At 39.2% G+C, this 27,920-nt stretch overlaps 2 protein-coding genes across 6 annotated transcripts; one reads left to right on the top strand and one right to left on the bottom strand.

The window, feature by feature from the left end:
- The first annotated feature begins 157 nt into the window (after positions 1–157).
- Positions 158–8,093, top strand: PIGB (phosphatidylinositol glycan anchor biosynthesis class B). Its single transcript, XM_038146598.1, has 12 exons — positions 158–379; positions 476–608; positions 875–992; positions 1,610–1,714; positions 1,859–1,989; positions 2,590–2,730; positions 3,134–3,185; positions 3,599–3,810; positions 5,027–5,091; positions 5,887–6,097; positions 6,850–7,030; positions 7,616–8,093. Exons 1-12 carry the CDS (start codon positions 298–300, stop codon positions 7,745–7,747), a joined length of 1,563 nt encoding a protein of 520 aa, XP_038002526.1. The 5' UTR covers positions 158–297; the 3' UTR covers positions 7,748–8,093.
- On the bottom strand, positions 8,082–27,920 carry CCPG1 (cell cycle progression 1). 5 transcript variants are annotated; one of them, XM_038146595.1, is made up of 11 exons: positions 27,703–27,920; positions 23,289–23,360; positions 19,336–19,450; positions 18,761–18,840; positions 18,350–18,557; positions 17,236–17,331; positions 15,480–15,731; positions 15,069–15,080; positions 12,402–12,523; positions 9,989–11,394; positions 8,082–8,821 (listed from the first exon to the last, which is right to left on the bottom strand). In XM_038146595.1, the coding sequence occupies exons 2-11, from the start codon at positions 23,346–23,348 to the stop codon at positions 8,644–8,646; spliced, it is 2,529 nt and encodes an 842-aa protein (XP_038002523.1). In that variant the 5' UTR covers positions 23,349–23,360; positions 27,703–27,920; the 3' UTR covers positions 8,082–8,643. The 5 variants fall into 5 exon arrangements, with proteins under 5 accessions (XP_038002523.1, XP_038002521.1, XP_038002522.1 ...); XM_038146593.1 differs by lacking the exon at positions 27,703–27,920 and adding an exon at positions 27,319–27,475; XM_038146594.1 differs by lacking the exons at positions 15,069–15,080; positions 27,703–27,920 and adding an exon at positions 27,319–27,470.

Raw genomic sequence — 27,920 nt, 5'->3', positions numbered from 1 at the left:
AGATGTAGAGCCCGCTGGCCACGCCGAGCGCCACGGCCACGGCCACGTGCTGCAGCGGCAGCCGCCCCCTCATGCCGGCAGGCGGCGCTGCGGCGCTCACGGACACGCGTGGGCACTGCGGCGCGGCCCCGGCTCGGCTTCGGCCCGCGGCCCCGGCGCCCTCACCTGAACGCGGGACACGGCACAGCCCCGGCTTCCCGCTGGCTGCAGGCACCGGACGGAAGTACCGGCGCTGTCCCGCCTCCCGCGGTCGCGCATGCCCCGGCGGGGGAGGCGGCCGGGCAGCTGCGGGCGCGGATGCCGGATGCGGTGCGGCTCCGCAAGCGGCGGTCGGTGCTGTACAGCTCGGCCGGGGGGGCGGCCGCGCAGCGAGGCGCCGGTGAGCGGGGCCGGGCCGGGCCGGGCCGGGCGGGGAGGGGCAGGGCTGGGGGGCGGCCCCCGAGGGGCCCGTGACAGACCAGCCTCGCCCCCGCAGGTGCGGCCGCGCCCGCGTCGCTGCTGGCGCTCGCCCTGGTGCTGCGGACGCTCAATTGCTTCCTGGTCCAGACCAGCTTCGTCCCGGACGAGTACTGGCAGTCGCTGGAGGTGGCCCATCGCATGGTCTTCAAATATCCTTCGCCTGCCGCGGCCCCCGCGCCCTCTCATCGCTCCCCGCTGGCCGGAGGGGACGCGGCCCCCGCGGTGCTGTGGGCGGGTGACCGCTCGTGTCCGGCTCTCCCCGCTCGGGCACGGCTCTCCCCGGCAATAAGGTGTTGGCTTCACCAGCAATAAACACCCCACAGCTCTGGCCCAAGGGGACAGAAGGTCTCGATCCGAATGACTCGGATTAAACGTTTCCTTTCAGTTGGTCGTGATCTGTCCTTAATATTCATAATTATGGTTACCTGACTTGGGAATGGACAAGTAGCTTAAGGGGCTACTCATACCCACTGATCTTTGCAAGCATGTACAAAGCATTACAGCTGCTGGCTAAGGATAATGTTCAGCTGCTGGTGAGTATAATCAAAAAATGTGCATCTGCTACTAAAATTTAATTTTAAAGAATTGTATTTAAACACAGCGTATTTTTATCATTGTCCAAGTAAAATGCAAAGCCTTGAGTCTGGCAATTACAGATGTGTGAGCACAGAGGTCCCACTGACTTCTCATGGGGGCAGAACTCATTAATAGATTTCCAGTCACAACACTGATGCCTGCAAGTGCAGAGGTCTCTGTCAATCTCTTGGATTTTCATACTGATTGTGTTTGCCATTACATCATAATTGCACAGTAGTTCAATTTTCCAAAGTGTTTACCAATGTATATTTTCACTCAACCCACAAGAACTAACAACAGCCCTTTTTGATTTCTACTGGAGATGTAAAGCAGATAATTCTACTTTCCATCTCTGAACACTTTCAGCTGAACTTCAGACATTCTGTGTTTTGGCAGAAATACTACCCTCACCCAAGGCCCTTACTATTTCATTTTTAAAATCATGAAAAGTTAAAGAGAATACTCACCAATTCACTATTTTCATACTTGAACAGTCATTCACTAATTCAGCCCTCTTTTAAAACTTGGAATTTAAATTGGTTTGTTGCAAATACAGTTTTCTCTCTGCTTACAGATCTGGGTCCCTAGGCTTGCACAGGCAGTGCTGGCTGCTTTTGCTGATGTGAAGCTTTACTCATTAGTGCAACACCTTGAAAATTCAGAAACAGCAAAGTTCGTGGTGAGTCATAGCCTTTAAAAATTATGCATGTCAATAAACACTGGTTTTGCATTGTAAATAAGTGCAAAATGATACGTCACACCTTGAAGAATTACCACCTTCATTTAGGTGAACTTGTTTTAATGTGTTCATAATTATTTTCAGTTCTTCTGCCAACTCTGTTCCTGGTTTACATGGTATTCCTGTACCAGAACTCTAACAAACACCATGGAGACTATTCTTACCATTTTTGCTCTTTCCTACTATCCGATAAAAGGCTCCAAGATGGGGAACAGGTAAGAAACTTTTTCCTACCAAAACTGGTAATTTTTGGCTTGGGATGACACCAATCTACTGATACTGTTTAAAATGCTAACTTTTTTCTTAATATCTAAAGCAACCAAAACCCCCTCATTCATGTAGCAAGAGTTCTGTCTCATGGAAGGAACACTAGTATTTCCTCTAAATATTTTTTTAAGATTATATTATAGCTGGATGTAAAATTATCTATTCCTGTCTTTCCTTTTGCAAAGTGTGACTTTATGGGAAGCTTTTATTTTAAACTTTAAAACCCTGGAATATGCAATAACTTGGGAAAAGATAACAAAAGCTTTTTGGGGTCAGATATAGGTGAATTAGTGGTCACAATTTTCTTTATCACTAACTATTTTAAAGTAGGTACCTCTAGTTAGCAACTAAGTGCTTTGTAACAAAGCACTTCTAGAGTTGCAGCCTTTTGAGCAAGAGAGGGTATCTGCACTCAGAGAGTCAAAGTTACCTGCAGTATGAAAAACATTTGGCCAGAGACATGACAGTTGATCAAATGTCACTATCTGCAAAAGAATTGACCAGAACTTTTGATAAGCTGCTGGGGTTTTTATGTTTCTTCCTTCTAGTTGTAAGTATTTAGCTTTGGTTGCACTTGCAATTGTTATTCGTCCCACTGCTGTTATCCTGTGGCTGCCTTTGGTCTTCAGCCATTTTTTGCAAGAACAGAGGAAAGCAGACCTTATCCTCCACAACTGCATTCCAGTCGGGTAAGTTCTTTCTCAATTTAAACTGGGACTGTGCACAGCTACATCTTAAGATTGGTTTTACCACTGCAAAGGCAGACAAGCCAAAAAACCTGATATCATGTAATTTAAAAAAGAGAACAAATAGAGTCCTTTAGCAAAAGTTTAAGGAAGGAGCATGTTTCCTTAAAACTGTTGTATATGCTGCAAAAAGCACCAGGAAAGATTTCATGATGGGGAGACATGAGCAGCATTCCAGCTTAATCTGGGATTGTGCCAACGATACCGGGTGATGGCAAGTGGCCACTGTAAAATGGCCATGACTATGGATAATCTCAAAAATACCAGGAATCCGAGTTTTGACAGCTGGAGAAGATACAAAAGCAATTCAGGCAATATCAGTGCAACAAACTTTCCATTTTTGCAGATTGGTCACAGTAGGAACCTCTTTAATAATTGACCGTGTGTTTTTTGGTGAGGTAAGCTGTTTTAAACTTGACTTATAAGAAGAAGGTTGGGGTTTAGTATTTTAGCATTGATGGATATTTCAGATTTCTCTGAGTTCTCTTGTTTCTGTGACAGTGTCTGGTCTATGATCTCTAAATATATCCTAAGCCACAAACCCTTGAACACTGACTTCTCAGGTATTTCAAATAATGGACTGCTACATAAAATCAGTATACTCAGTCCTCAATAGTAATCAACAAACTACAAACTTACACACTTCTGTGATTAATTGCTAAATATAGGAAGTCCATGCTGAGTCTTAATAAAAAAACCAACCTGAAATAGGAGTGGAAATGTATTATATAGGGCCAGTGATGACTGTGTAATTCAATGTAGCTGTTGGGTTTGACTTTGGATTTGTGTTTAACTCCTCCCTGTCTCCCAGTGGGTACTGGTTCAGCTGAACTTCTTGAAATTCAACGTGCTGCAGAATTTGGGAACATTTTATGGCTCTCACCCTTGGCACTGGTACTTCACTCAGGGACTGCCAGTTGTCCTTGGTCCCCACCTGCCGTTCTTTATTCACGGCTGTGCGCTGGCACCAAGGAGGTACCGCACCCTTCTGCTGGCAGTGATCTGGACACTGCTGGTGTACAGGTAATCTCTGCTGAGTGGGACTGCTGCCTCTCACTGGTTGTGCTCTTTGCAAAGCTCCTGTCCTCTCCAGAACAAAGCAGCGTAGTATTCAGGTTAAGTGATAGGAAACTTATAGAAACTGTTCAAACAGTCCAAGAAATGCAATCAGTTATAAAACTGGTTCTAGAATTTTGTGTAATACTGCTTCTTGTATTGTCACCAACATGTATCTTTAGAATTTATTAGACCTTTAAAGAATAAAATAATTCATCATTAAATGAAATTTAAAAAATCCCAAAACCGACACTCAATGACCCAGAAGGTGTTTAAACAAAAACAGAACTAGTTAGAAAACTGAGTTCATTAGATGCCTATTAATGAAAACACCATTTCATTTGGTTCTTTAATACATCCCCAGTAAGATGAGAGATTCTGAGACCTCTAAAACTTACTCCATTCACAAGAGCTATTTATACACAGCTCTTAAATACCATAAGGCTGTATTTCTCACTGTAAGCTCAGAAGTATAAGAAAAGTGCTTTTTCTAAAGCATCAGAATTAACTGTAGATTAAACAGGAGAGATACTTTCAGACACAAAAAAATAGAGCAAGTAAATAAATACTAAGCAATAAATACTTTTATACCATCGTAGTAATAGACTGCAGCAAAACAGTAGCAAGACCAGAAACGCAATTTCTTCTTTCCAACTCAAAACTGGAAGTAGCTTTATTTGCTTTAGGACTTTTTTACCTCCCTTAGTTTTGTAAGAACCCCTTTGATTCCCAAGACATGAGAGTTGCAGTAAGCCCCAAAAAGTTGGCATGGCAAATTGTGTATTTTTGTATTAGCAGGGGTGACTGTTAATTTGCTAGATACAAATGGGCACTTGAATCTTAGCTTTTCATCCACACTATTTATTGTGTCTTATTACAGAAAACAGATTGGTGAAGTACTGGCTAAATTACATCTAGTTGTCAAAGAATCAGACCACTTAATTGTAGTAGCCAGGAATTTTTAACAGTGCTTGGTTTAAACTGACCAAATAGTCTTAATTTGACTGTACTTATTATGTTCTTCAAAAGTGTCAATTTGGATTTTTACTCTTAACTGCTTCAATACCAAAAACTTCTTAATACATGCACATGCTCTTCCAGTCCTCTGTGCTCTAAAACATATTTTGTCAACAGAACTGAAGCATTTAACTTTCTTGCTGTACTGCTGTATGTTTTATTACAGCACACTGAGCCATAAGGAATTCAGGTTCATCTATCCAGTACTGCCATTCTGCATGATTTTTTGTGGTAAGCATTGGTTTCAAATGTCTTGCAACCTTACCTGGATATAATTTTTACCCAGAGAGAGACTGTTAACGGTCAATATAGCTATTTGATAAAGGATTCTTAGAATTACCCTCGTCTTTTCTTACAGCTAGTTCAAAATAGAAAGAAAAAAGATGAGGGAGAGCAAGTGATTGTAGCACAGATAAAGAATCCTTAGCATGGATAAAAGTATTCCTGCAAAAACATGAGAATTGTGTGCCTTTTTCCCATTATTAGCTCCCACAAGCAAAGTGGGAGAAAGGGGCAGTGATTGGAGATGGGGAAAAAAAATTGAGTTTGAGAAGCTCAAAATTTAATAACAATAAAGGAATGCTGTAGTTTTCAGCAGTTTGGAGAAAAAGAATACCACAGCCATGCAGATGTAGTTACCATTTATTCTGGCTCTATGTGGACTTGCATGAAACAGAACACATCAGTAAGTTGCCATATATCATTCATCCAAACTATTGAATGAACTGGTTTTCACTACAATAAATTAAATTTAAAGAGACAAAGCACTGGTTTTGAAATTGTATTTCTGTTTTTCAGGAGACAGGTGTGGGCTTAAGATTGACTCTGTTAAATCCAAGAATTAATAGTGCAAAGCATTTGAAATTCAAAGCATTTGAATTTCCATTCAAAGAGTAAAGACTCAAAGAACACTGTAGTAAAGGATCTCAAAGCAAAGTATTGTAATTGACTAAGTAATGTTTTGCCACTGTATTAGGGTACTTTCAAAAATGCGTGAATTGTTTACTTACTCAAATGTTTCTATAGGATATTCTCTGAGATACCTGAGAGCATGGAAGAAAACTGCAGCAAGTTTCCTGCTGTTATCCAATTTAGTCCCAGCCCTGTACACAGGCTTGGTTCACCAGCGAGGCACTCTGGATGTTATGAGTCACATCCAGCAGCTCTGCCATCACTCTCAGCAGTCACAGGCTTTTGTCTTCATCCTGATGCCGTGCCACTCTACCCCATTTTACAGGTATTAAAAGTGTCAACAGTGCACTACCTTAAAATCCAAACCCTTATTCAGAAATCAAGATTTCTTTTTTCCAAGGCTTAATAAATTGAGATATATAAATGTATACAGGAAGAGTTCTGATTTTTCATGCAGTTAATACAGAGTGAATAGGGGACATAAGCCAAATTCTTGTACCACAGAATAAAATTCAGCATCTAAGCTTTACTCATTTTTGTGAAATATTTTTGTATGAGGATATGCAGTAAGTCTAATGACTTCACTAAGTATGCCACACTTCTTCATTATGATAACATTTTTAGCAAAATTGAACACTAATTGTTACAATCAAAATGTATTAATTTTACTTCTGCTGCTAGACAGTAAAGAAATGTCATTGCAACAGTGACTTAAGTCACTGCAAAAGGTTTTCAGTAGATCCTGGCAAGTAAACAAAATGTTAAAGTGGATATAAATAGGGAAGCTGATATGGAAAAGTACCTTTTTAAGAAACTGATGTTGTGCAAATGGTATTTTTATTAAGATAAATGTATTTTCTGTTAACTGCTAACAACACAGTCCCAGCAGTTTGGAGTCGAGTCTGCTTGCTCTACTTTGCTTTCATATGAAGTATTGAAGGGAAGAAAATACTACTCTGAGGAAAAAAATTTAATTGATTTTTGTTTTGATTCGGGTGTCTTTTGAAGTGATGAGTCATTTCAAATCTCTGATGCTGGTCAGTTTATCATGAAACGTGTTTTTGTTTTTCTCCCTAGTCATGTTCACTGTCCTCTAAAAATGAGATTCCTTCAGTGTCCCCCAGACCTAACTGGCAATGCGAGCTATGTTGATGAAGCAGATGTGTTTTACTCTAACCCACTTGGCTGGCTGAATAAGGAGTTTTACAATGACACATTATTACCCAGTCACTTGATCCTCTTCAATGTGCTAGAACAGGTATGGTAACTGCAAGATGAAACTACTTCTGAGCATAAGTTACAAAATAAATTAGGGAAGAGTTACAGTTAAAATTTTTGAAAATTGTTGTTCACAACTTTTTAAAACATAGCTTATAATAAAATTGACCTCTCCAGCCTATAATATGATTATTGATATAATTCCACTGCTATATATTTAATATTCATGTATGCTCTCTCCTTTGTGCGAATTCTACGGGCCACAAAGTAATGTTTTATGGAAATCTTCTCAATCCATGCTAAAACAAATGTGCCATCTGTTCCCAGAAACTGCACTTTTAAGTAAGGAACCATGAAAACTAAAAACACCTGCAGTCACAGTACCTTTTAACCCCTCAAATCTTTAATGAAGTCCATGCACTCAAACAACAGTGGCTGGTGAATACTTGCTCCAGACAGGATCAAACAGGATAGGTACTTCTTTTTCTAGCAGGTTTTCCTAAAATAAAGGATCAAGCTTCCCAGGGACAGTTGAAGTGATGGTTGTCAAGAGACTTTGGAACACTAGTCTTATGCTCCCAGCTGTGTTTTCTTACTGTGGAAATTAATGTATGTTCATTTGCAGGAAATATCATCATTTCTAGCTTTAAGGGGCTATGAGAAAACAGCCACTGTCTTTCATACTCATGTACCTCAAGGACGAGTTGGAAGCCACATCTCCATCTACAGGAGAAAAACTGCAATGAATTATCCCTGAAGATCAGACTAGACCTTGGACCTGATGAGATCAGTTTTGCGTAGCAGTAGCTGTGCTTACACCTCGTACTGCAGAAAGGAGAAAGCACTGAGTCTGAAACTGGGGAAGTCAATGGGAAGTCCCATGAGGCAGCCTGCAAACACATAAACCTCCTCCTGAAGGCAGCTTCAGTAGCAGTAGGACAGGGTGGGGCTGCTGACCTACCTTACAACACTAGGAAACATTGGGAAGACCAAAATTACCATATGAATACTTTAGCAATAAAATACAGACACGACTGGACCGTTTTTATAGAACTGTACAGCTATGCTGAGTTTCTTTCATAATAAAAGACTTTTACCCACAATGTCTCTTTTATTTTTCTTCTACAATATGCAGATATGCAAGACATTTCAAGTGTTTAAGTCAGCACGCTGATTAGAATGCAGCACAGCAAATTCTTCACAATTCAACAGGCTCTTGAACCCCCCCAAAGACAGGAAGCAAATATAAAGTTACAGAACACTAACAAATACATTACCACAATGTTGATCTATTTTTTGAAGGGTGAGATGAAGTTAGTATATCAAACATTGGAGTTAGTAATTGGTACATTATGCATGGCTCAAGCTTTAACTACACTAATGGAATGCAATTAAGCATTTTTTCGTACACAGGTCATGGCATGCCTAGTTTCTGCAACAATACTGCTGGCACCCAAACTATCTTTACTTCCAAAGAACAGTTAAAGCAACGGTACAGAATATGCAAATCAGAAAGCCTGACTTCTGCCTGTTAACAAAAATGTGTAAAAATCAAACAATTAAGAAAAAAACTTGCATTTTGCTGCTTTGTTGAAAAACAATTAGTTTCCAGAGAGCATGTGAATTTTAATCTTAATTTTTACAATAAATTACTCAATATTTTGGATCGAAGGGTAGTTGCCCCAATTCAATTTCAAGATTTGCCATGTGTCTTCCATTAGTGCGACCATGTTTATGCCATTTACCTTCTCTTTTATTACGGTGTTGGTACTTCTGAGCTTGTTTTTCATGTCTGGAATTTTCAGTTTGTGTAAAAGGTCTTTTAGGTCGACTGCAAGGAGTAAACAAAAGCTTATTACTACTAAAAGCATTTTGTAACACAATTACATTTTCAAGTACAGCTTTTAACATGCTGAGGTTCATTGAAAACAAAATTAGTAGTAAGTAGTCCTTTAGCTTGTAAGAAAAACGGGGGAGGCATTTTTTGTTTAAATCAGCAATAAGATGGTATATATAAAATAAATGCTTTCTAAAAATAAAAATGCAGCTGGTATCACAAGCTTCTGCATAACAGTATCAGTAAAAGAATTTGGAATTGTTTTTCTGCAAACTGAAATGCTCAGAAATTAGGTATTTAATTTAAAAATAAACTTCATTTGATAATAAATTACTAAGATGGACTATAAATAAAATCATCAACCTTATGTGTTTGCCAAAACCACATTAACTGGAACCTGGTAATAGGACTATCACCCTCATGGTTCACCTTTCCATAGGAGAAAGTGCTACATCACATAATACTTAGTAACCCCAAAGTATTAATAGTTCAGACTTGAGCTGCAGTAAAGTACATAAAATGGTTAATAATACAAGTGTAAATTTGTAAAGCCCTGAGAACACCTTTAGATCCAGAAAAGTAATGTAGGAAACAATTGACACCAAAGGCCATTGTGAGCAAGTCTGAACAAAACTTAGTCAGGATCAGGATCTGAACTAAAGCCTGCTGTGTGATGAGCTCTGCTCTGAGCATAGAGACTAACCCAGTATTACACTAATCTACAGGAGAGTAGTGAAATGTATCTATCAGAACAGGACTCAGAGACACCTTAAATATACTCAAAAACCTCATTCAGCAAAGGACAAAAAGGAAGCCCCAGTTAATGCTCCAGGACAGTTCCTCATTCTATCAGACAAGCAATCAGAGCTGTTTGGTCTAAGAAATCCTTCTAGCAGTTACAGTTTTCTAAAGAACCCAGCAGAAACATCAGACTGTGCTATGTACACACACAAAATTTATATAAAGGTTCTGCAGATCCATTTTATATAACATAATCTAATATTTCACTAAGTCCTTCAGAAAGTCTTCTAGCATATGTGTGTGTGTGTACATGTATACACACACACCTGCTCAAAGACCATCCATTATAACAAGGACATTGGTTGTCTTTAAAAAGAACACTTCTTTGTGTTATCAAGTACAGGAAACATGGAAACAAACCTGGGTCCATACTGGGGTGAATTATCATAATGGAAGTAGTATCTGTAGACGTATTTGTCCAAATCCTCAAAAACCTTCTCATTATTACTTTGGTATTCCTTCATATCTTCCAGGTAATCCTTGACATCATTAACAAAATCAGTGAACAGCATCTGGTCGTGTATAAACAATCCGTTATGAAAAAACTTATTGATGAAATTTTCTAATTCTCTCCAGTGATGAAAGTTATGTACAACTTGCTGCAAATACTTTCTCATTAGCCGATTAAATTCATCCGCCCTGATGGGATCCGAAACTCTGTTAAAGAGACTAATGAATTCTTGATGAGCACATTCAAAAATACCAGAGCAGCCCTTTAGGGCAAACTGATGTTTTCTATTACACAAATGATCATTGAGACATTTCTGGGAATCTGAATCTTTTTCAAATGTTGTAAAATGATGTTTCCTTCCATTTCTGGATTCTTTTGGCATGTGAGGTCCCCTGTAATGCATGTGCTTCAGGTTCTCGTAGGAGTTATGGTCTCGGTAAAAAGTTCGAGCTTTCTTGTTTGCCTCATATCTTTTATCGCCTGATGACTTCTCTTTTTCATCAAAGATATTTTTTGTGGTATCTTTGAAGTGCCTGAATGTAGACTTTACAGAATCAGAGAATTTTTTCAAGTTTTCTTTCACTGCTTCTTTAGCCTGCTTAATCTTTTCTTTATGGTGTCTTACAAACTCTTTTGTGGAATTTTTCATAGCATCAAAAGTTTCTTTAACTGAACCAAAAAATGTCTCCTTTGATTTCTTTCTACTCTTACTTTGCCCTTTAGCACCTTTCTTATGTCCACTTTCATTAACTTCTTGTTTTTCAGATTGGTCTTTTGCTTCAACATACAGCTTCTCCCACAAGTCAGAGCGTTGTTGCTCAAAGTTCAGCTTTTTTTCTAGTTCTGCCAGTCTTCCTCGCAGAGTTTCTATTTCTTGATTTTCTCTTAATGTCTCATCATCATCAGCACTGTCAGGTGTTTGACGAGAACTTAACTGTTCTAGCTCTTTTTTCAGAGCTTCTGTAACATGACGTTCTTTGTCCAGTTCTCGCCTTAGCATCTGTGCCTCTGCAAAGAGTGTTTCCTTTTGCCTGAGAAAATTGCTGTTCCTTTGCTTTTCCTCTTCCAAATGCTCCCTTAGTTTCTGATTTTCTATTACAATAGATTCAGTGCTACTTCCTTTATCTTCTAAGTTTCTAATTTGTTGTCTTAGCTTCCTTAATTCTTCCTGAAGTGAGGCCAAAGCTTTTTCTTCTTTCTCTAGAGATTCTCTAAGGTGCTGATTTTCTGCAGCAAGACTTTTTTTTTGAGAATCAAAGGATTTCTTCTCCACCTCAGTAAAGGTCAAACATGTGGCAAGATCTCCCTTGAGTGACTAAAAGAAACAAAAAGAAAACAAGCAGAAATACTACCATGAGAATTGTTACAATTTTAGCTAGAAAGATGAAAAACCAAGATAGCCCAAACAGAGCTTACTTGTCATTTTGGATGCAGTGAAACATGCACAGCAAGATGCAAAAATAGAGCTGGTTTGTTTAGCTCAGTTGGGTTTGTTTATCACACACTTTCTTGGCAACAAAGACCATGTGAGAAACTCTCCCAGCCAGCCAGAGGTCATCACCCCTCACTTGTATTGAGCTAAAGAATTGTCAGTCGGGTATATGAGCTCTAACATCTTAAAAGGAAATCAAAATGTGCATCTTTGCTGTTGGTTTATGTTCAGCAAACTGGATTTACAGATTACCAAAAAAATTAGCAGAAGCAAAGGCATTTAGCTGTTGGGGCAGAAATTCACAAACTGATTTTGAACCAAATCTGAAAATACCTGTTTGTGTAACTACATACTAACACAAAAGGAGTCTGTTGGCATCATTGACAAGCTCTAGAACATATTGAATTATGTACAAATGCTGCTAACAGACAGAAAAAAGAAAACTCAAAAAAAACAAACCACTCCCTAATCTTCTCTCTGGGTGATGCAACAGTAAAAAACCAGAAGTATGGCTTAAGTATTTAAAAAATTAATAACTATTGATAATTTAGAAAGCAAAATCACAGAACTTATAGGTTCAACATGTTTGTACAAGCATTTTCTACTTCAGCTGTCCTCATTAATGACAACCTGGCATTGTATCACAGGGAAGCAGTCTGTGTCCAGATAACTCCTAGACTACAGACATAAAACCCAGTATGTTTAAACACATTCCGAGAGCAAATTCAATCCACATAAACATTTGTCAAGAATTCAGGGGAAAGTACTCTGAAAGAACTTACTAAAGACAAAAATTCAATGGATTTGTGTGAAAAATTCATTTCACTTTGAGCAAAATACACACATAACAACAGAATTATGCAATGACTCCCAGCTAAGCTCACACCTACCCCCACTCTGTGGTGCACTTGATCTCCTTGCTCTTGTTGGCACTGGTAAAGGTCATCTTTCAGATCTTTTAATTCACGTGTCTTTGTCACCAGCTGCTGCCGTTTCTGGATCTGCACTGTGCCTACAAAGACAAAAAAGTTTCTTTTGATAGACTGACTTAGAGTAAGCAGTTAGAGGAACACAGGAACCTAAACATCATCTTCATTCTCTCTGCAAATTCAAAAGCATTCTTACCTTGCCATTTCAAGCCCTCTCCTTACCAGTAACAGTTTAGCTGTAGCAAAATTGTTTCTTTCCTTGATAAACCATTTCTCAGACCCAAAAACTTGCTTCCACACTGTCTTTTCATTAATTACAAACAAAGGAATTTTGGAACGCTACACAGAAATAAGTTAGATCCAAACCAACAAGTCATGCAGGAAAATATTTGTGCCTTCTCTGTAAGTTTTCTAGTAACATGCAAGTCAACTAGGATAAAAGGGAGACTATTGGTCCATGCATTATCCACTTCAGAACTACAACCTTGACTGTTAATTGAATTACATGAATAAGAGGGTATCAGCACAGCGTTTAAATTTTCATGCAGAAATACAATTATTACATACTGCTCACAAAACAGCAAGTATTGCAGACCCTGTCTTGTCCTTCTTATCTATAAGCAAAGGCTGCAGAATAAGCAAGTGTCCTGTTTTTCAATTGTCAGACAAAGGCTGAGACACCCTGGTTTTCAGAAGAAGTACCTTTGCTGTACTAGCCACCAATATTTTTTTGTCAAGAACAGCTTCTTAACTGGTACTTCCTTACTTAGCACATGTTCTCTAAATCCTAACACTGATGTAGTTTTTATATATTTGCTTTTAAGATTCTCTTGAATTTACTCTAGAGAAGAAGGCAACAGCAGTTTTTAGGTATTTCTTTCAAAACCAATGCAGCATATTCAGAGCTCTATTTCTGTATTTAAAGGCAGGGGGAGACGTATTGTTAAACAGAAGGAATACTGTAAGTACACTTACACTGATGAATGTTTTGTGCTCTCTTAATTTTTATCTATTGTCAAGTGTCATCTTAAAAAAAGACTGTTGTATTCAACCAAGCTGAACTATAATAGTTCAATTCAGCTAAGCAAAGGCAACATTTTCACAGCAATGATTTTAAGTCTGCAGAGTCCTAGTAAACCCTTCTTGAGAGCATAGATCCTTTCATAAATGAATTTAAGTATACTGACAGTAAATTTGGTTTTAATATTTATCTTTCATAGATACTTTTGAGGAAGTCCATCAATCCTAGCAACCTAAAGCCTGCATCTGAAGAATCATCATTTATCATCATAAAGGGTTTATGTTAGGTAGAACCTGAATTACAGAAAGACACTTAAAGCTCTCTTTCTCTCCTTATCAAAAATCCTAGTTTAAGTACAGTAAGCAAGACATTTACCAACACTAAAAATGAACATATTGAGGTGCCATTCCTCAGTAATTGGTTTGTGTTTCCAGCTGGTACTCTAAGTCACAGTATCCTTCAGATTCTTTAAGTAACCAATTCAAATCCCTAGCATTACAGCTATAGTCCCCTTTGCAGTTTCTGGTTAAAGAAAAAAAAAAAGTCTGAATATTCATAAAGAGGCATTTTTCTGGCAAGGACCTTCTGCCTAATTTAAGCTTCACCTGTTACCTGAAAAGTTTGCCTTCTTTCAGTTCTCCTTCCTAGAGCATCATAAAGTCAGTTAACTCCATTTAATACTGATTAGGATACAGTTGTTGATTAAAATCTAACCCTAGTTGCTTTCTACATCTCTAAAAGTCTTAAGGGGTCCTAGAGCTCTAGCTAGAAGGAAAACACTATCCTGATATTGACCCAAAAAAAGAAAAGTAATTTTATAAAAAGTTACGTTTTCCAATCCTCTTACATTAGCCTAACATTTGAAGAGTGCTGTGGGAAACACAAAAATACAAAATAGTCTCCTAGGGAGATGGATTCTCTCTGCAAGTTTGTGTTGGAAAAAGAAAACAAACAAACCTAAAACCAGGAAGATGGAAGCAGAACTTCATTTCCTTTCTAGTGGCAGAAAGATAAGTTATCACATAACCATGAAGAACTTTCACCTAAAGAAGCAAAAACTGAAGCCACACAGAGTTGCCTTCCTTCTGCTGAAAAATGCTGCCACCAATGATGACAATTTTTATTTAGAAGTGCAGATTCAATGAATGAACAAGTGAATTCCTTAAAAAATGCATTACTCTGCATCCCTGTTCAAAGTGTATTTTTCATCTACAGATCTCCAAGTTCTTTAAAAAGGTAGTATTTATCATTAACACCAAACTAAACGCAGTGAAGTGATTCACAACTGAAATCTCAAGTTCTCCCCACAAGCACTATCACAGACTGGTGTGGTCACTGTGCTCCTCTATGCCTCTAGCATGCCAAGGCTCACCAACCAGCTTTCACACCAGTTACTACTACATAAAATATGTTTGTATGAGTGGTTTAGTTGTTCCTGTAATCCCACACACATCAGCAGTTCCTGAGACTTGATTTATTGTTTTATTTTCCCAATGTAAGTACGCATACATATATGGATGTGTGTGTACACACACACACACACACGGTTTAAAAAGTAAATCTGAGTGCAAGCACAGCATCCACAGTACATCACTCAAGGCTCTTACCTTCAGGTTTACCTAAGTATAAAAAAAATGGGATCAAGTGAAAATTAATATAAATCTCAAAAGAAGTGCCAAGATTGAAATACCTAACAATTAGTCAACACCAAATCCAAAGAGAATGATATCCCCATCCCAAGTGACTCACGTGTCTTTTTAAAAAGGCATATTTTCATATAAAACTAGAGCTACTCAAGAAAAATCACTATTTACCACATTACTGTTCAAAGTAGCATATATTACATACAGCTGCACTGCTGAAGGACCTCCCTGTATTACCACTACAGCTGCAGTTGCTTTCTCTCATCTTTAGCTTAGGTTGTTAGCAGAGAACAAGAAAAAACCTCGGAGTCATAATAAACCAGCATTTGCTACACAAGACGAGGTCTCCGTGTGCTCTGCTTTCCCTGAACTCACCGTAGAAGTGTCCGAAGCCCATGCTGATGGCGATCACCAGCGCCAGGATGATGCACCTGTTGAGGCCGCTGCTGAACTGGCGCTGGGGCTGCTCGTCCCGGGGCGGCTCCTCGGGCTCCGCCGGTGCCGTCCCCTCGGGCTCGGAGCTCGACACCCCGCGCTTCCGCGGGCGCCGCTTGCGCACGGCGGGGCTGCACTGGCTGCTGGTCTCATCGCTGCTGGACTCCTCGGGGCTGGCCTGAGACGAGAAAACTGAAAAGCAGCATACACGGTGGTTAAAATGCATTGAGTACTGTGGTAAAGAGCGAACTGAGTATCAAGATCCGTAATATTTATGCAAAATAGACTTGGCGTTTATCTTTGAGAATATTAACAAAAGAAAATTAAAATTCTAATGATGTCGTTTGTGCCGGAAATTATGCAAGGAATCTGTGCTCTTCAAAGTTAAAAATTAATTTTTTTAAAATAAATGATAGAGAATCAAGAAATCATCACTAAAAAGCTGTATGGCGCTTCCCCATACCTTATCATTCACTCATTACAGCGTTTCAGTCAACCCCGCAGAGGTCAGACATTATAGAGAAATATACGGGACAAACTTAGTAAGAGCTGGTTTTCTTGCTCATCTGTGGGGTTTGTTAGGGTTTTTTAACAACCAAAGAAGCTTACACACATGGAATACAAAAGTGGTTAAGGAACAAGCTGCTTCTAGCCAAATGCAAAAATACACGCTGGACAGCAAAGAATAGGAAAGGAGGAAAATAAAAGACAATCAGAAAGAAAAATGCTGTAAGATACTTAAAACCATTCATAAGCACTTACTGCCAAGTTGTCAACAGCAATTACACTTCCAGGCAAGAATGACACTGCCTTACAGCTGCTGTAAGAATTCAGTACAAAGCTGTGCTCTAACAGTACCGGCATGAAAAAGGACTACAAATGAAACAGAGTATATGACCACAACAGCAGTCCAAAATCCTAGTTTCCACTGTGATTTTGAAGTGTCAGATCTACACCAGCAATCAGATTAAGTCAGTTGACATTTCTGCACAGACACAGCTCAGATAAAGTTCAAGGTAGCATATGGGTACTTCTGCTGGCTGAACTTCATCCATGAAGCAATATTAAAACATTTCTGTTTACATGATGAAGGCAACCTAAAAAGGAATTGCTTTGCAGAAAGAAGTGGCAGAAAATCTTTGTAGAATACTTTAGTATCTACATTAGGAAGAATCTGAGGCTCATCCATTTTCAACACAAAAGAACACTCAACAGGAAGTGGATGGCAAAGATTTCTGTTGCCACTTTTTGTCACCTCTAAATCTTCAGCATTTAAAATACTTGCAAAAGTACTCCTGACATTTTCTGCAGTACTTGATCAGTTGAATGCCCAGCACTAGAGGCCATGCTGCAATCAGCTTACGTTAGAAGGAAGAAATTCTTGTTGCCAGTCACACATAGGCTTGGAATCCAGCAAGAACTATCCATTGAAACAATCAAGCACACAGATTAAAATGTATTACAAACCTTACTGATGTCCGCTCCAAACCTACATGCAAGGTTAACATCTTTTTAAAGAAGCACATAAGACACCAAGAGCTTAGCCAAGTTCTTCAGTGAGGATTGGCTTTCAGCATCTGTCTAGAACATGACTACGACAAGATCAAGTCAGATTGCTATCAAAAATTGTAAGAACACTCCATGCAAGCCTTAAGCAATCAGCTTTGCACAAGCTGATCAAATTTAATCACACCACCTTGAAAAGGAAGACTGCGAGATACATGCTCTTTCACCTCATTTCCCCATCCCCTTACACAATCAGGAATCTTCCACAGCTTCTCCAGCCAACTGACTTTTGTGCACAAAAACACGGGGGAAAAAAAAGAGACACTTTTAGAACTCATCCCTAAAAGAAAAAAAACAAAGTCAACTAAATCTTAATTTTAAAATTAAGTCAGATTCCCAGAAGACTTAGAGAAGGTGACAGCTTTGTTAAAAATCTTCACTGGTTTTAATTAGATGCTAAGCTGTCACTTAGCAATGACAGCTGGCTACTGACCAGGGACCAGTGGATGCTATACAGACACATGAACATTTAATGATGCTGTATCCTACTCTAAGATAAAACAGTATTTTTAGGTAAAATCTTGCTTGTGTAATAAACTTAATTTGAAAGATAAAAAATCAGTAATACAAAGGTGTCATAGAGAACAAAGAGAAGAGATTACAAACAAGCAGCCAAAAAGAATCATAGAGGAAGACTAGAGAACAGCCACAAAACAGGAAGTTTTTGGTTTGGATTTGTTGGGGTTTTGTTTGTGGTTCTCCATTGGAGGACAAATATTCATCCCCTTCCCCCTGATTATAATGTACTGCTTATTTCAGTCAAGCACTGGGAGTATCTTAGATATATAAATATAAACTACATAGCTATGAGGGTGGTACAAAGTTTTGTAGTCATATTGCTTAGTCCTCATGGCACCAAAAATCCTCTCCTGCTTGCTAGTCGCTTATGCCAATTTTATACAAAGCCCAAAATATTGCCAAGAGAAAACCCACAATCATTCTGTGAACTAAAAGTCATTTTAATTCTCCACGATATGCTATAAATTAACTTTCCATTTAAAACAGTGAACACTTAATGAAAGAGATTGCTTTCAAATAAAAAGATTGCAGACGTGCATTTAGACAAAATTGTAGAGGGCACCTAGAGTTTTTCTAGAGACTCCAAATACTTGGATATGTACCCAACAAAACCATTATCTTTCTCCTCTCTCCATAAAAAGAGGGCTCCCTAACCCAAGTCTGGATTGGGTTTTTTTCCTGGTGACATTTTTGCACACAGTTTCTTAGGACTGTATTGCTCTTACCAGTTTCTACATGGGAAAATGCATATTGACTGCTAGAGGAGGAACCCATGTTAAAATCCTCTGAACTCTGAGCTTCTTCACCATCAGCTGGAGCTTCCTCCTGACTCTGAGTTTCTTCTGGTTTTGGAGCTTCAAGTGTAACAATGTCAGAATCATCACTAATAGTTCCAATGCAGGACCCATCATCAGGAACTTTTTCTTTATTTCCCTAGGGAAAGAGACAGTGTAAGAATTATTCAGATACAAAAAACATGAAGTAATTAAAACAAACAAACAAATAACCAAAAAATGTTGGAACCTCAGTAAAGGAAAAATTTGTGTCTCTATTTTAATGCCTTCAAAACATTTCTTGCCATTGACAGATGGGGCTTAGAGAAGCTTCTGAATAATGTAGTCTGTAATGTAATTTACCTCTGGAACTGTCTGAGTTTCCTCAAAACCAGATAGAGTATTATCTACTGCTGGGATCTCTTCATCATTGTTGCACTCAGCTATATGAATAAAAAGAGGAAATAAACAAGCAAACAAACATGGGATTAAAAGCAGCAACCACAAATTATGCCCATACCCATCCATATAATATTACAATGTCATAGTGCTATTTTTCAGGAGTACAAGCATTGATGGTTCCTTCAAAATTATTTTTATTTGATCTATGACATTACTAGGGAATACTTCTTTTATCAGTAACACTTCTATAAACTATCTTACAGCAACACCAGTGCACATTATTCTAAAACACATCTAAAATATTGACAAAATGAAAGACCTTCTACTAATTCCACATTTCAGGAAATTTCAAATTTCAGGAAAAAAATACTTTTATAAAATCAATGATTGAATATTTTCCATAACACTGGTGAAAGCAAATACCCTGACAGAGGTCCACAAAGCACATAAAAATCTATTGAAAATACTAATTTTGTGCCAATGCTACAACAAATATTGACCTGTTTCATGAAACTGCTCCTCTTTTAATATCTTACCTTGCACATCAATTGCCTGCTCCTCTTCTTGCAAAGAAACATATTCTTCTGAAACAAACTCATGGTTGTCATTCGTGCTTCCATTTTCTGAGGTCACTGTCTCTATGTCAGAACCCTGAAGGTGAAGAGTTTAAATGGACATTACAATTAGTGGAGTTTCCAATAGTAAAGTAGGAAGAAAGGGTTACAAAGAAAACAGAATATTAGTAATAAAACAGAAAAACTGAGCCTTTAAAACTGAAGACAACTTTGAGCAAAGAAAAGCAAGTGAAATACCAACTAACTAACTAGAGTGAAACAAGTGTTAGTGTGTAATACTCATGACCAAGGTTAAAAAAAGTTAGACAAGGACAATTCTAAGGGGGAAAAATGACAGCAATTTAGGCATTAATTAACAACTACACTGAGTATTTTAAATAAGTATTTTTATTGTCTTTATTAGACCTGTTTATGAAATGAAATTTAGAGTAGTTTTCAATATGGGATCTAATTCTTGCTCCAGGTCCATCTATTGTATGCAAATACACACACCTAAAAATAGAACTTTCAAGCACATCAACATGAGCTCCAATAAATAGTACTACCTGAAAAACTATATATAACTTATCTCCATCTCAATTCCCATGAGAAATTTTGAAAGGCTGTTTATATACTACATAGACACCTCAAAACCAAATATTTATACAAACTCTATATTGGATTTCTGTCTGTAATCCAGAAAGAAGCCTTTGTTACTAGTCAGCTGCCAGGCAGCAATAACACCAGAGCACAACAGGAGCTGCAAATAAACAACACCAGGAGACTGCAGGGTACTAAAGTCAAGCAATATGCTCGCAAATTCCAAATATTTAATCTTTATATTGTAATTTTGGTTTAAAAATACTGATGAGACACCAGCGCAGCTATTAGCAAACTACAAACATGCAAAACATAACTGAAAAAATCCTAAGTCACTCTGATCCATAAATAAGTTGAGCTGTTTTTGTAAACAGAGATAGTTATTTTTGCAACAGCAGGTGTGAAATTACAGTAGCAGCAATACTTCCAGATCAGTTTCCCTGGATGTCTCATTTCAGGACTCAAGCAGACATGTATGCTTTTGTTTTTACAGAGCCAGTACTTCAGGAAGATAGCTCAAAAAGAATTGCATAAGATACATTCTATAATCATGTTACAAAGTTATGTTTCTTTTTAAAAGGTTTCAAAAATTAACTGTTTTGGTAAACTGTTAAACACTGTGTATCTTATTACTTTTTAAAAACACTTTGTATCTTTTTTCCTTTTGACTTTGTAAGTATCACTACTTTGATTTGATGCGTTTTGCAGAAATTCACCTCTCATTTACATGTAATTTACTATAATCTAAATGAAATCTCTGGAAACAAAATACAAAGTTATTTGGGGTTTTGGGGTTGGGTTTTATAGATAGGTATACAGGTTTATTATGTGACAATTTTCTCTGGTGTGATAGAGAACCATTACTTTCATTTCTCAAATTGTGAATAAGAAGAAGAACAACAACATTTCAGTTTGCCCAGGCTTGACAAGAAGAAAAACATCAGGAGTATTGCTTAAGACAGATTACAATTTTAGCTCAAAACCCAAGATAACAGGCTAGCTGAGTACATGGTAAGCCATCCTTTTCTTAAAAACACACAGGTGGGAATGCATGAACTCTCTGATCCACTTCATCTGATGCTGGACCTTCATCACTCTTCCATCTCAGCAATAGCAAAGAGGTCAAGAAGAGATATTGTCACCTCCCTACCCTCCTACACAAAATTAGCAAGTCCTTTCTTAGGAGCAGTCCAGCAATGCAGAGCACTGCTTCTCTGTCCAAAGCCCACACTTAGTGCAGCACACACAGCTGCCAGCTCCCTGCAGCCACAGCCTGGACAGCAGCCACTTCCTGCCCCTCAACTCACTGCAAAACGTGTCCACAAACAGATTCCACTGTGTCATCATCAATACAGGTCACAACAGCATGTGAGAAAAACATACTTCAGTACTCCAAATTTGTCTTAACCACGCTTCCATCCCTGTCCTAAATACCCAAATCAATTCACTGCACTATACACAAGTCCACATCCCCCCTCCCTGGGTAATAGCTGTGTGAAGGGAACCTGGCCATCCCACCCACTCTGCTTTCTTTATGCTCAGATTCAAAGCTGTCCTACCAGAAGAATGCTAATAATGGCAGCTCTCAAACACCAGTGTTGCCCCATTTTTATTTCACTGAATCAGGGATGAATAACTGGGAACACAAAATCTCCATGTCACAGAAATCTGTTCTGCTTTGACTAGACAAATCCCAGCCATCCTACGATCTTGTGTTATGCTAACTTATTTAGACTGCATAATTCATTTGCAGTTACAGTGTAAAATAACCATCCCAAGAATGAAAATAAAGTCTAAACTTCACAGCTGAATAACTCCACTGCTGAACTCAACCTCTAAATCCCTTTACTTTTATCTGAACTCTGTGAGTCCAGCAGCCTGTTACACTCTTGTAGCCCACTTGGCCTTGAGGAATGGAGTGCATGAGTTTTCTGTTTCTTTTGGTGACAAGATTCCCAACCTGTCACCCAGTCCAAAACAAGGAAAAGAAGTTTTAACCATCTCTTAAACACCACTTTGCTGCCAACAGAAATGAAAGCATGGCCCAATGTTTATAAACTTCAAACTGCATCACTTGTGACATGGAACTGTCAAAACATGAGTTCAATCAAAAGTTTGTAATAGCTTGGTTATAATTTTCATTATAATTTGCAAAACAGGGGAGAGTGCAATGAAGAACAGATAAACACCATGCATAATCTTCAGCCACTTTTTCCTACTTTCCTCCTCTGAATGAATCATCTCAAGTACTGGTCCTTGATTTTTTTTCTGGGGCAGGCAACAAGTAGATGCAGGCAATCCTAAGTGTCATTCCAGGAAAATTGTCAACCCATCAGTCCTGAGGATTCTGGCTCAATGGCCTCCTCAGTTTACAAGAAAACGCTAAATACGTAACAAGCAAACCAACGCACCCATCCTACACTCACACATCAGCCAAGTTCTGCACAGATACAGAAATCCTCAGGACCAAATGAGGAAAGGGTACTGGATACTCACACTCCCAGGAAGGGCTTCTCAGAGATTCTGAGCAACCCAGGCCTGCCTTGTCCACTGTGGGAAGGGAAGATAAAACACTCTTCTTATCTACATTCATGTGTCTGCACCTGAGCAGGTGTTGGAGGCACTGTGTCAACCAGCACAGTCAGAGCAGTCATTGATCAAACCTAAGGGCTGACCTTGCCATAAGCCTCCTGCTCTCCAGCCTCCACTGACAGCCCTGACTTCATCCACACAATGCAAACTTTGAAACCAACATCAGATCCAGACACCTGTCCCGTGATAGTGGTGGAACATACACTTGCCCCTTGCCTAATTTTCTGTAAGGAAGACTATGTAAGGACAGAGGGCTGCTCCTGAATAGCCACTGCTGAAATTAGGATCAGATACCTTAGTGGTAGAAAAAACTTGGGGAAATCATGGAATCATTCCCTTCTGCACAAGACATTTTTCCTGCCCAGTATTCCCAACTTTCTTTGTCTGGTACAGATTTATCAGGAGGAGAAGAAATATATTAGCAACAACAGACAAGTTACATAGAATGCTAATGTTTTCAGGCAGGGTGGAAGAGAAGAATGCATGCCACTAAAATTCTACTAGCTCTTCAAAGTAAAATCTTTGCAGAAAAATTCTTTTAAATATGAAAATTCGTATCAACTATAGTAAAAGTATACATTTTTTTACATGGTAGTTTCATGATTTACATCTAAAGTTCTCTTCTATATTCTCTGTTGGTATGTAAGATCCACACAAAATAAGAATTACTAAGCTGAAATAGTATTTTACTGCATATAGATAGCCTTAAACTGACAGAACTGTACCAATGTGAAACTGGGTACCTCATGATTGATGACAGTCCAGCCGCAAGATGAATCACTGTCACTGGAATTTTCAGACATTTTCAAAGCACACTGCAGGTAAAAGTAGACTCTTTTAATATGCAAGACACACAATTTCACTGCTCTATTGAAAAATAAATAAACAGGAGAATGGGAATCATGATGTTACAGAAGAATATACTGACACACAAATTGTTATTCTGGAATTGAGAAAAAAAAAACAGAATAAAAGTTGAGAAAGAAAATATATTCTTCTGTACTTATTTCCTATTATCTTCTTTATACTTGGAGCAACTATAGCTTTGCTAGGCACATACTTATTTCAGCCAGCCAAAAAACTCTTACACTAGACACACATACGTGAAGCTAGTCAATAAATTAATAATTAAAGTTAAACAATGATGCTATGGACAAATTTAAAGACATGAAGTAATTTCTGCTTTGTTACATGCACTGAAACTACCATTTATTCATGGAAAACACTGAGGGGTTTTTTTTGAGAAGAAAGAGATTAGGATCTTTTGGAACTAATTTTCTTCAACTACTGAGCAAAATCAATGTTTCCTGTTTCTTTCACTCCTTTCAAGTACTCTCAAATACACTGATTCTGAGGAAAATTGAGAGTACCTGGCAACTACAAAAACAGAATGAAAATAACTCAAAGCATATTTAAAAAAAAAATTACTAGATGACTGGTAGCCACTTTCAGAAGAGAACTGTCCAGCTGCAGCTGCCTGCATATCTTTTCTCCTTTTTAACAGGAATTTACCAGGAATACAGAGTACTCATTAACATAATATTCAGATCAATTTTTCACGTCCTTAACTAGCAAAAAGACTTTATAAAGAAGTTCAAAATATTGCTTGTTCCTTGGAAAAAAAAATAAAAAAGTTGTTATATAAAATTTACTAAGGATTCACCTTGGTGGGAAAAATATTCCCAAAAATTGAACAATTTGCAATCGATTGCCTGTTATATTATGCATCAACATAATACAACAGCCAATGAAACCATGGTTCAATAAAGCTTTTATCACAGAATTTCAGACACCTGCTTTATTTCCCACTCTGAGTTAATTCCAGTAAGAACACAGAGGAAAGCATCTATGTGTTTAAATTTATTTGCTCTCTACTTTATTATCAATCCTGTCTTCACTCCTGGTTTCTCAACACAGAAATTATACAGAAAACTTTGAATGAGAACATCTAAGTACACCAGTGTGGCTAGAAACTGGCACAACAAAATAGAAAACCTCCAATTCCACTTAGGTTTCTCACAAAACACAGTAAACACATGTCTCCTATCTCTACCTTATGGTAGTTACTGCATGTTTTTCTAAGATAAAACTATTTTCTCATCAACCTCTACTAATACATTTACAGTTCCTCTGTAAAAGAAGGCAATGGTGACAATCACAACAACAGTTTAAGCCCAAATATTCACTAATAATCAACTTAGGTATGAAACTTAGAGAGAAACTGAATTTCTGGTTTTTTATAAAGCCCTACTTGGAACATGGTTGTCATTTTCCTGTAGATATTTTTCTTCCTTCATTAGTGCTTTTCCTGGAATCTCAGCCAGGGTATGTCAGGTTGGGAGGGGGTGGGAAGAACTCTATTTTGGTTTGAGTTGTTTGGGTTTTTTAAAATCACGCTGCATAAAAGGATCAATTTTTTTTTAATTGTGATTTATTTTTAAATCGTACTTCTTCAATCATCAAAATAACAAATGCCCAAATGGCAAAGACTAAGTTCTAGAGTTGACATGTGACAATGACATCTGCTTGCTGTCATTAATTACTCTAAATTTGACTGGGCATCCAGCAGCAGCAGCAGCATTCCTTTCACAGGAAGGTAACTCCCAGCACCAGAACTCGTCACCTGGCAGAAATATCACTGGCTGCCTTGCAAAATCCGAAGAGAATTCTTAAAAGACAACCTCAGAGCACCAGCACAGTTTGATACCAGCGCATCTACAGATTTTGAAATCCCAAATTGTCACAGCAGACTCTGTGCTGGACATTGCAACAAGCCCAGCAACTCTTCCTCCAGCTAACTCAGCATTTCACCCTGGGCCTGGTGAACACGACAGAGACACCATCCTGCTCTCCCTGTCCAGCCAAAAACACACTGACAGGTAACTGCAGAAACCCAAAGGTATCTTCTGTTCAGAACATGCAACCATGGCTTTGGGCTCCACATAAACACCTGTCTTCCCATTCCAAACAAAACTTTCAGGACCTACATGGGTACCAACATCATCAAAACACATTAAATAAACAAACAGAGAAACAAGCAGACACACAATCATCATTTTCTCTTGCTCGCTTGTCTTGATAAATGGCCTCGAGTTGGAAGTTATTTATTTGTATTCAACCAGAATACTACACTAATAGTGCATATTCACCTGCATACAGGTGACAAACCACCAAAATAGAAAATATATTTTATATTACATTTTAATTAATATTTTAAATATTAAATATTTTAATTTTAAGAAAAATAATGGATTTTTAAAAAAAGAATAATCAGAAGAACACTAAGGTTTATGGTTAGAACTGCTAAATTTAGCCAAATTACAATAGATAGATAGCTTGGCATCAGACTGAAGGGCATCTCTAGGGTAAGTGTATTCCTACAGGTACACTCAGCAAATATACACATGTAAAACAGTCACCAAAATTAAAGCACTTTATTACTCAGTTAGAACTAAAAGATCAAACAGACCTACAAGCTTTAATAAAAAATTACCTCAGTACAGTGTTCCTAAACTTCAATCATCAGCTAAACAGCTTATTTCTGTAACAGATTAATAAAATGCTCATAATCATAACTAAATCTGAGGTCAAATTCAATCCCCTAAGTACACTGAAAAACAGAAGACTAATTTGAACCCAATGGCTAAACTGACCCACTCATAAAATCTTCTCCAGTTTGATTCTCTAGCAAATGACAAAGACCCACTAGGAACCAATATGCTTCTCCAACCAGCTTAAAGGGGCTGGAAATGCTGCCAGTGTCTTCCTGAATGCAACTTTTTAAAAAAAGATAGCTTTGAGCAGGAATTTAAAAGACAAAAAGCCTTCAAACTTCCTAATGAATCAGGATGACACTAATGGGTTCTAGTCCAACAACAGCGGGGGTAACTGGAGGATACACTAGGGTGTTACACGACTCCTGTATGTCAGGCCAAACCAGAAGGAAAGACTGGGGGAAAAAAAACCAACCAAAACCAATCCCGTGGTGCCCTGGTTTTATATGCTCACTACGTATCTTCATTGCCACTTTTGGCATCACCTTCTTACCTTCTATCTGGACAAATTTAATATCCATTATGCTCAGAGTTCAATTTGTATGTATTTGGGGAAGGGGGACAGGAACTCAGAAGCATTAACTATTTTCCTATCCTTAGTGAAATGTAAACCAGAAGCATAAGGTGGAAAAGCTTACAACCATATGTTGATAACACAACACCAAGTTATCCCAGATATGTATATAAAAATGAATCTGAGATACCACATCCTATTTATCTACTGTGAAGCAAAATAAATACCAGTCTTAAACAGAAGGACCACTCCAGTCTAAATAAACCCTTAAGCTCAATCATCTAAAAAAATAACTAAAAATAGACTAAAAAAATAACCTTCAATAAGCATTGACAAATATGAGTAATGGGCACCAAGAAGAATACGAATGTGTTCTTCAGAGTTTGCTGTGCTGTCATACCAAGTAAAAACTCTCAGTTATCTTCTACAATCGATTCTTTGTTGCTCAACAGAAATAAAAACAGGTTCAGTGCTATTAAACTTGAGGGTTCTCACGCAAGTTTATTATTTCTACTAAGCGGTAATTTCTTCCCCTAAATAATATTCTTCTCTAAGAATATATTTAGCAACCCATATTGAATATAGAATATTTCCTTGCTATAAAGGAAAGACAAACGTGCTTTCTACAAGCCAGACTCTGGCAAGGCTGGGCATTCTCGGCTCAGCCCCTAGCCCCTGTACCGCGCAGGTGTTCCTGGAGCGCACCTGAACCAGAGCGCGGCTCGGCGCCAGTGCAGCGAAAGCGCCAGGACGCTGTTTATGAAACGGAGCACCTTGCATCAGCCGGCGAGGCAGCGGCAGATGATGACAGAGAAGGAAGTTGGCAAACGCCAGCGCCCAGGACCGGGGCCGGCACGGCGGAGACCGCCGCCCGGAGCCCGCTCGCCCCCCGAGCAGCGCCGCCGCCCCGCGCCGCCCCGCTCGCCCGCGCCCCGCACCAGGAACGGCCGCCCGGCCCCGGCCCCGGCGCCCCGGGCTCTGCCCCGCTCCGGGCGGCCCCTCCCCGCGGCGGCCGCCGCGCCCCCCGGAGCTGCCCGCGGCCGGGCCGGGGCAGGGCGGCCGCCCCCGCGGGCCGGTCCCGCCGCCTACCTGAGCGCGGCCCTCGCGGGGCCCGGCACGGACGAGGGGCCGCGGCCGCAGCCGCCGGTGACGCCGTCACAAACAACCCGGCCCGCCCGGGCCGGCGCCTGCGCGCGGGGCGGCGCCCGCAGCACCCTGGCGAGCGTAGTCCGCGCCCCGCCGCGGCCCGGCGGCCGCAGCGCCCGGAGCGGCCCCGGCACCGCAGCGCCCGCGGCACCGCGGCGCCC

Source organism: Motacilla alba, chromosome 10 (assembly GCF_015832195.1).
Source record: "Motacilla alba alba isolate MOTALB_02 chromosome 10, Motacilla_alba_V1.0_pri, whole genome shotgun sequence".
In the NCBI taxonomy this organism is placed as follows: Eukaryota; Metazoa; Chordata; class Aves; order Passeriformes; family Motacillidae; genus Motacilla; species Motacilla alba.
This window is presented reverse-complemented; position numbering and strand designations above follow the sequence as displayed.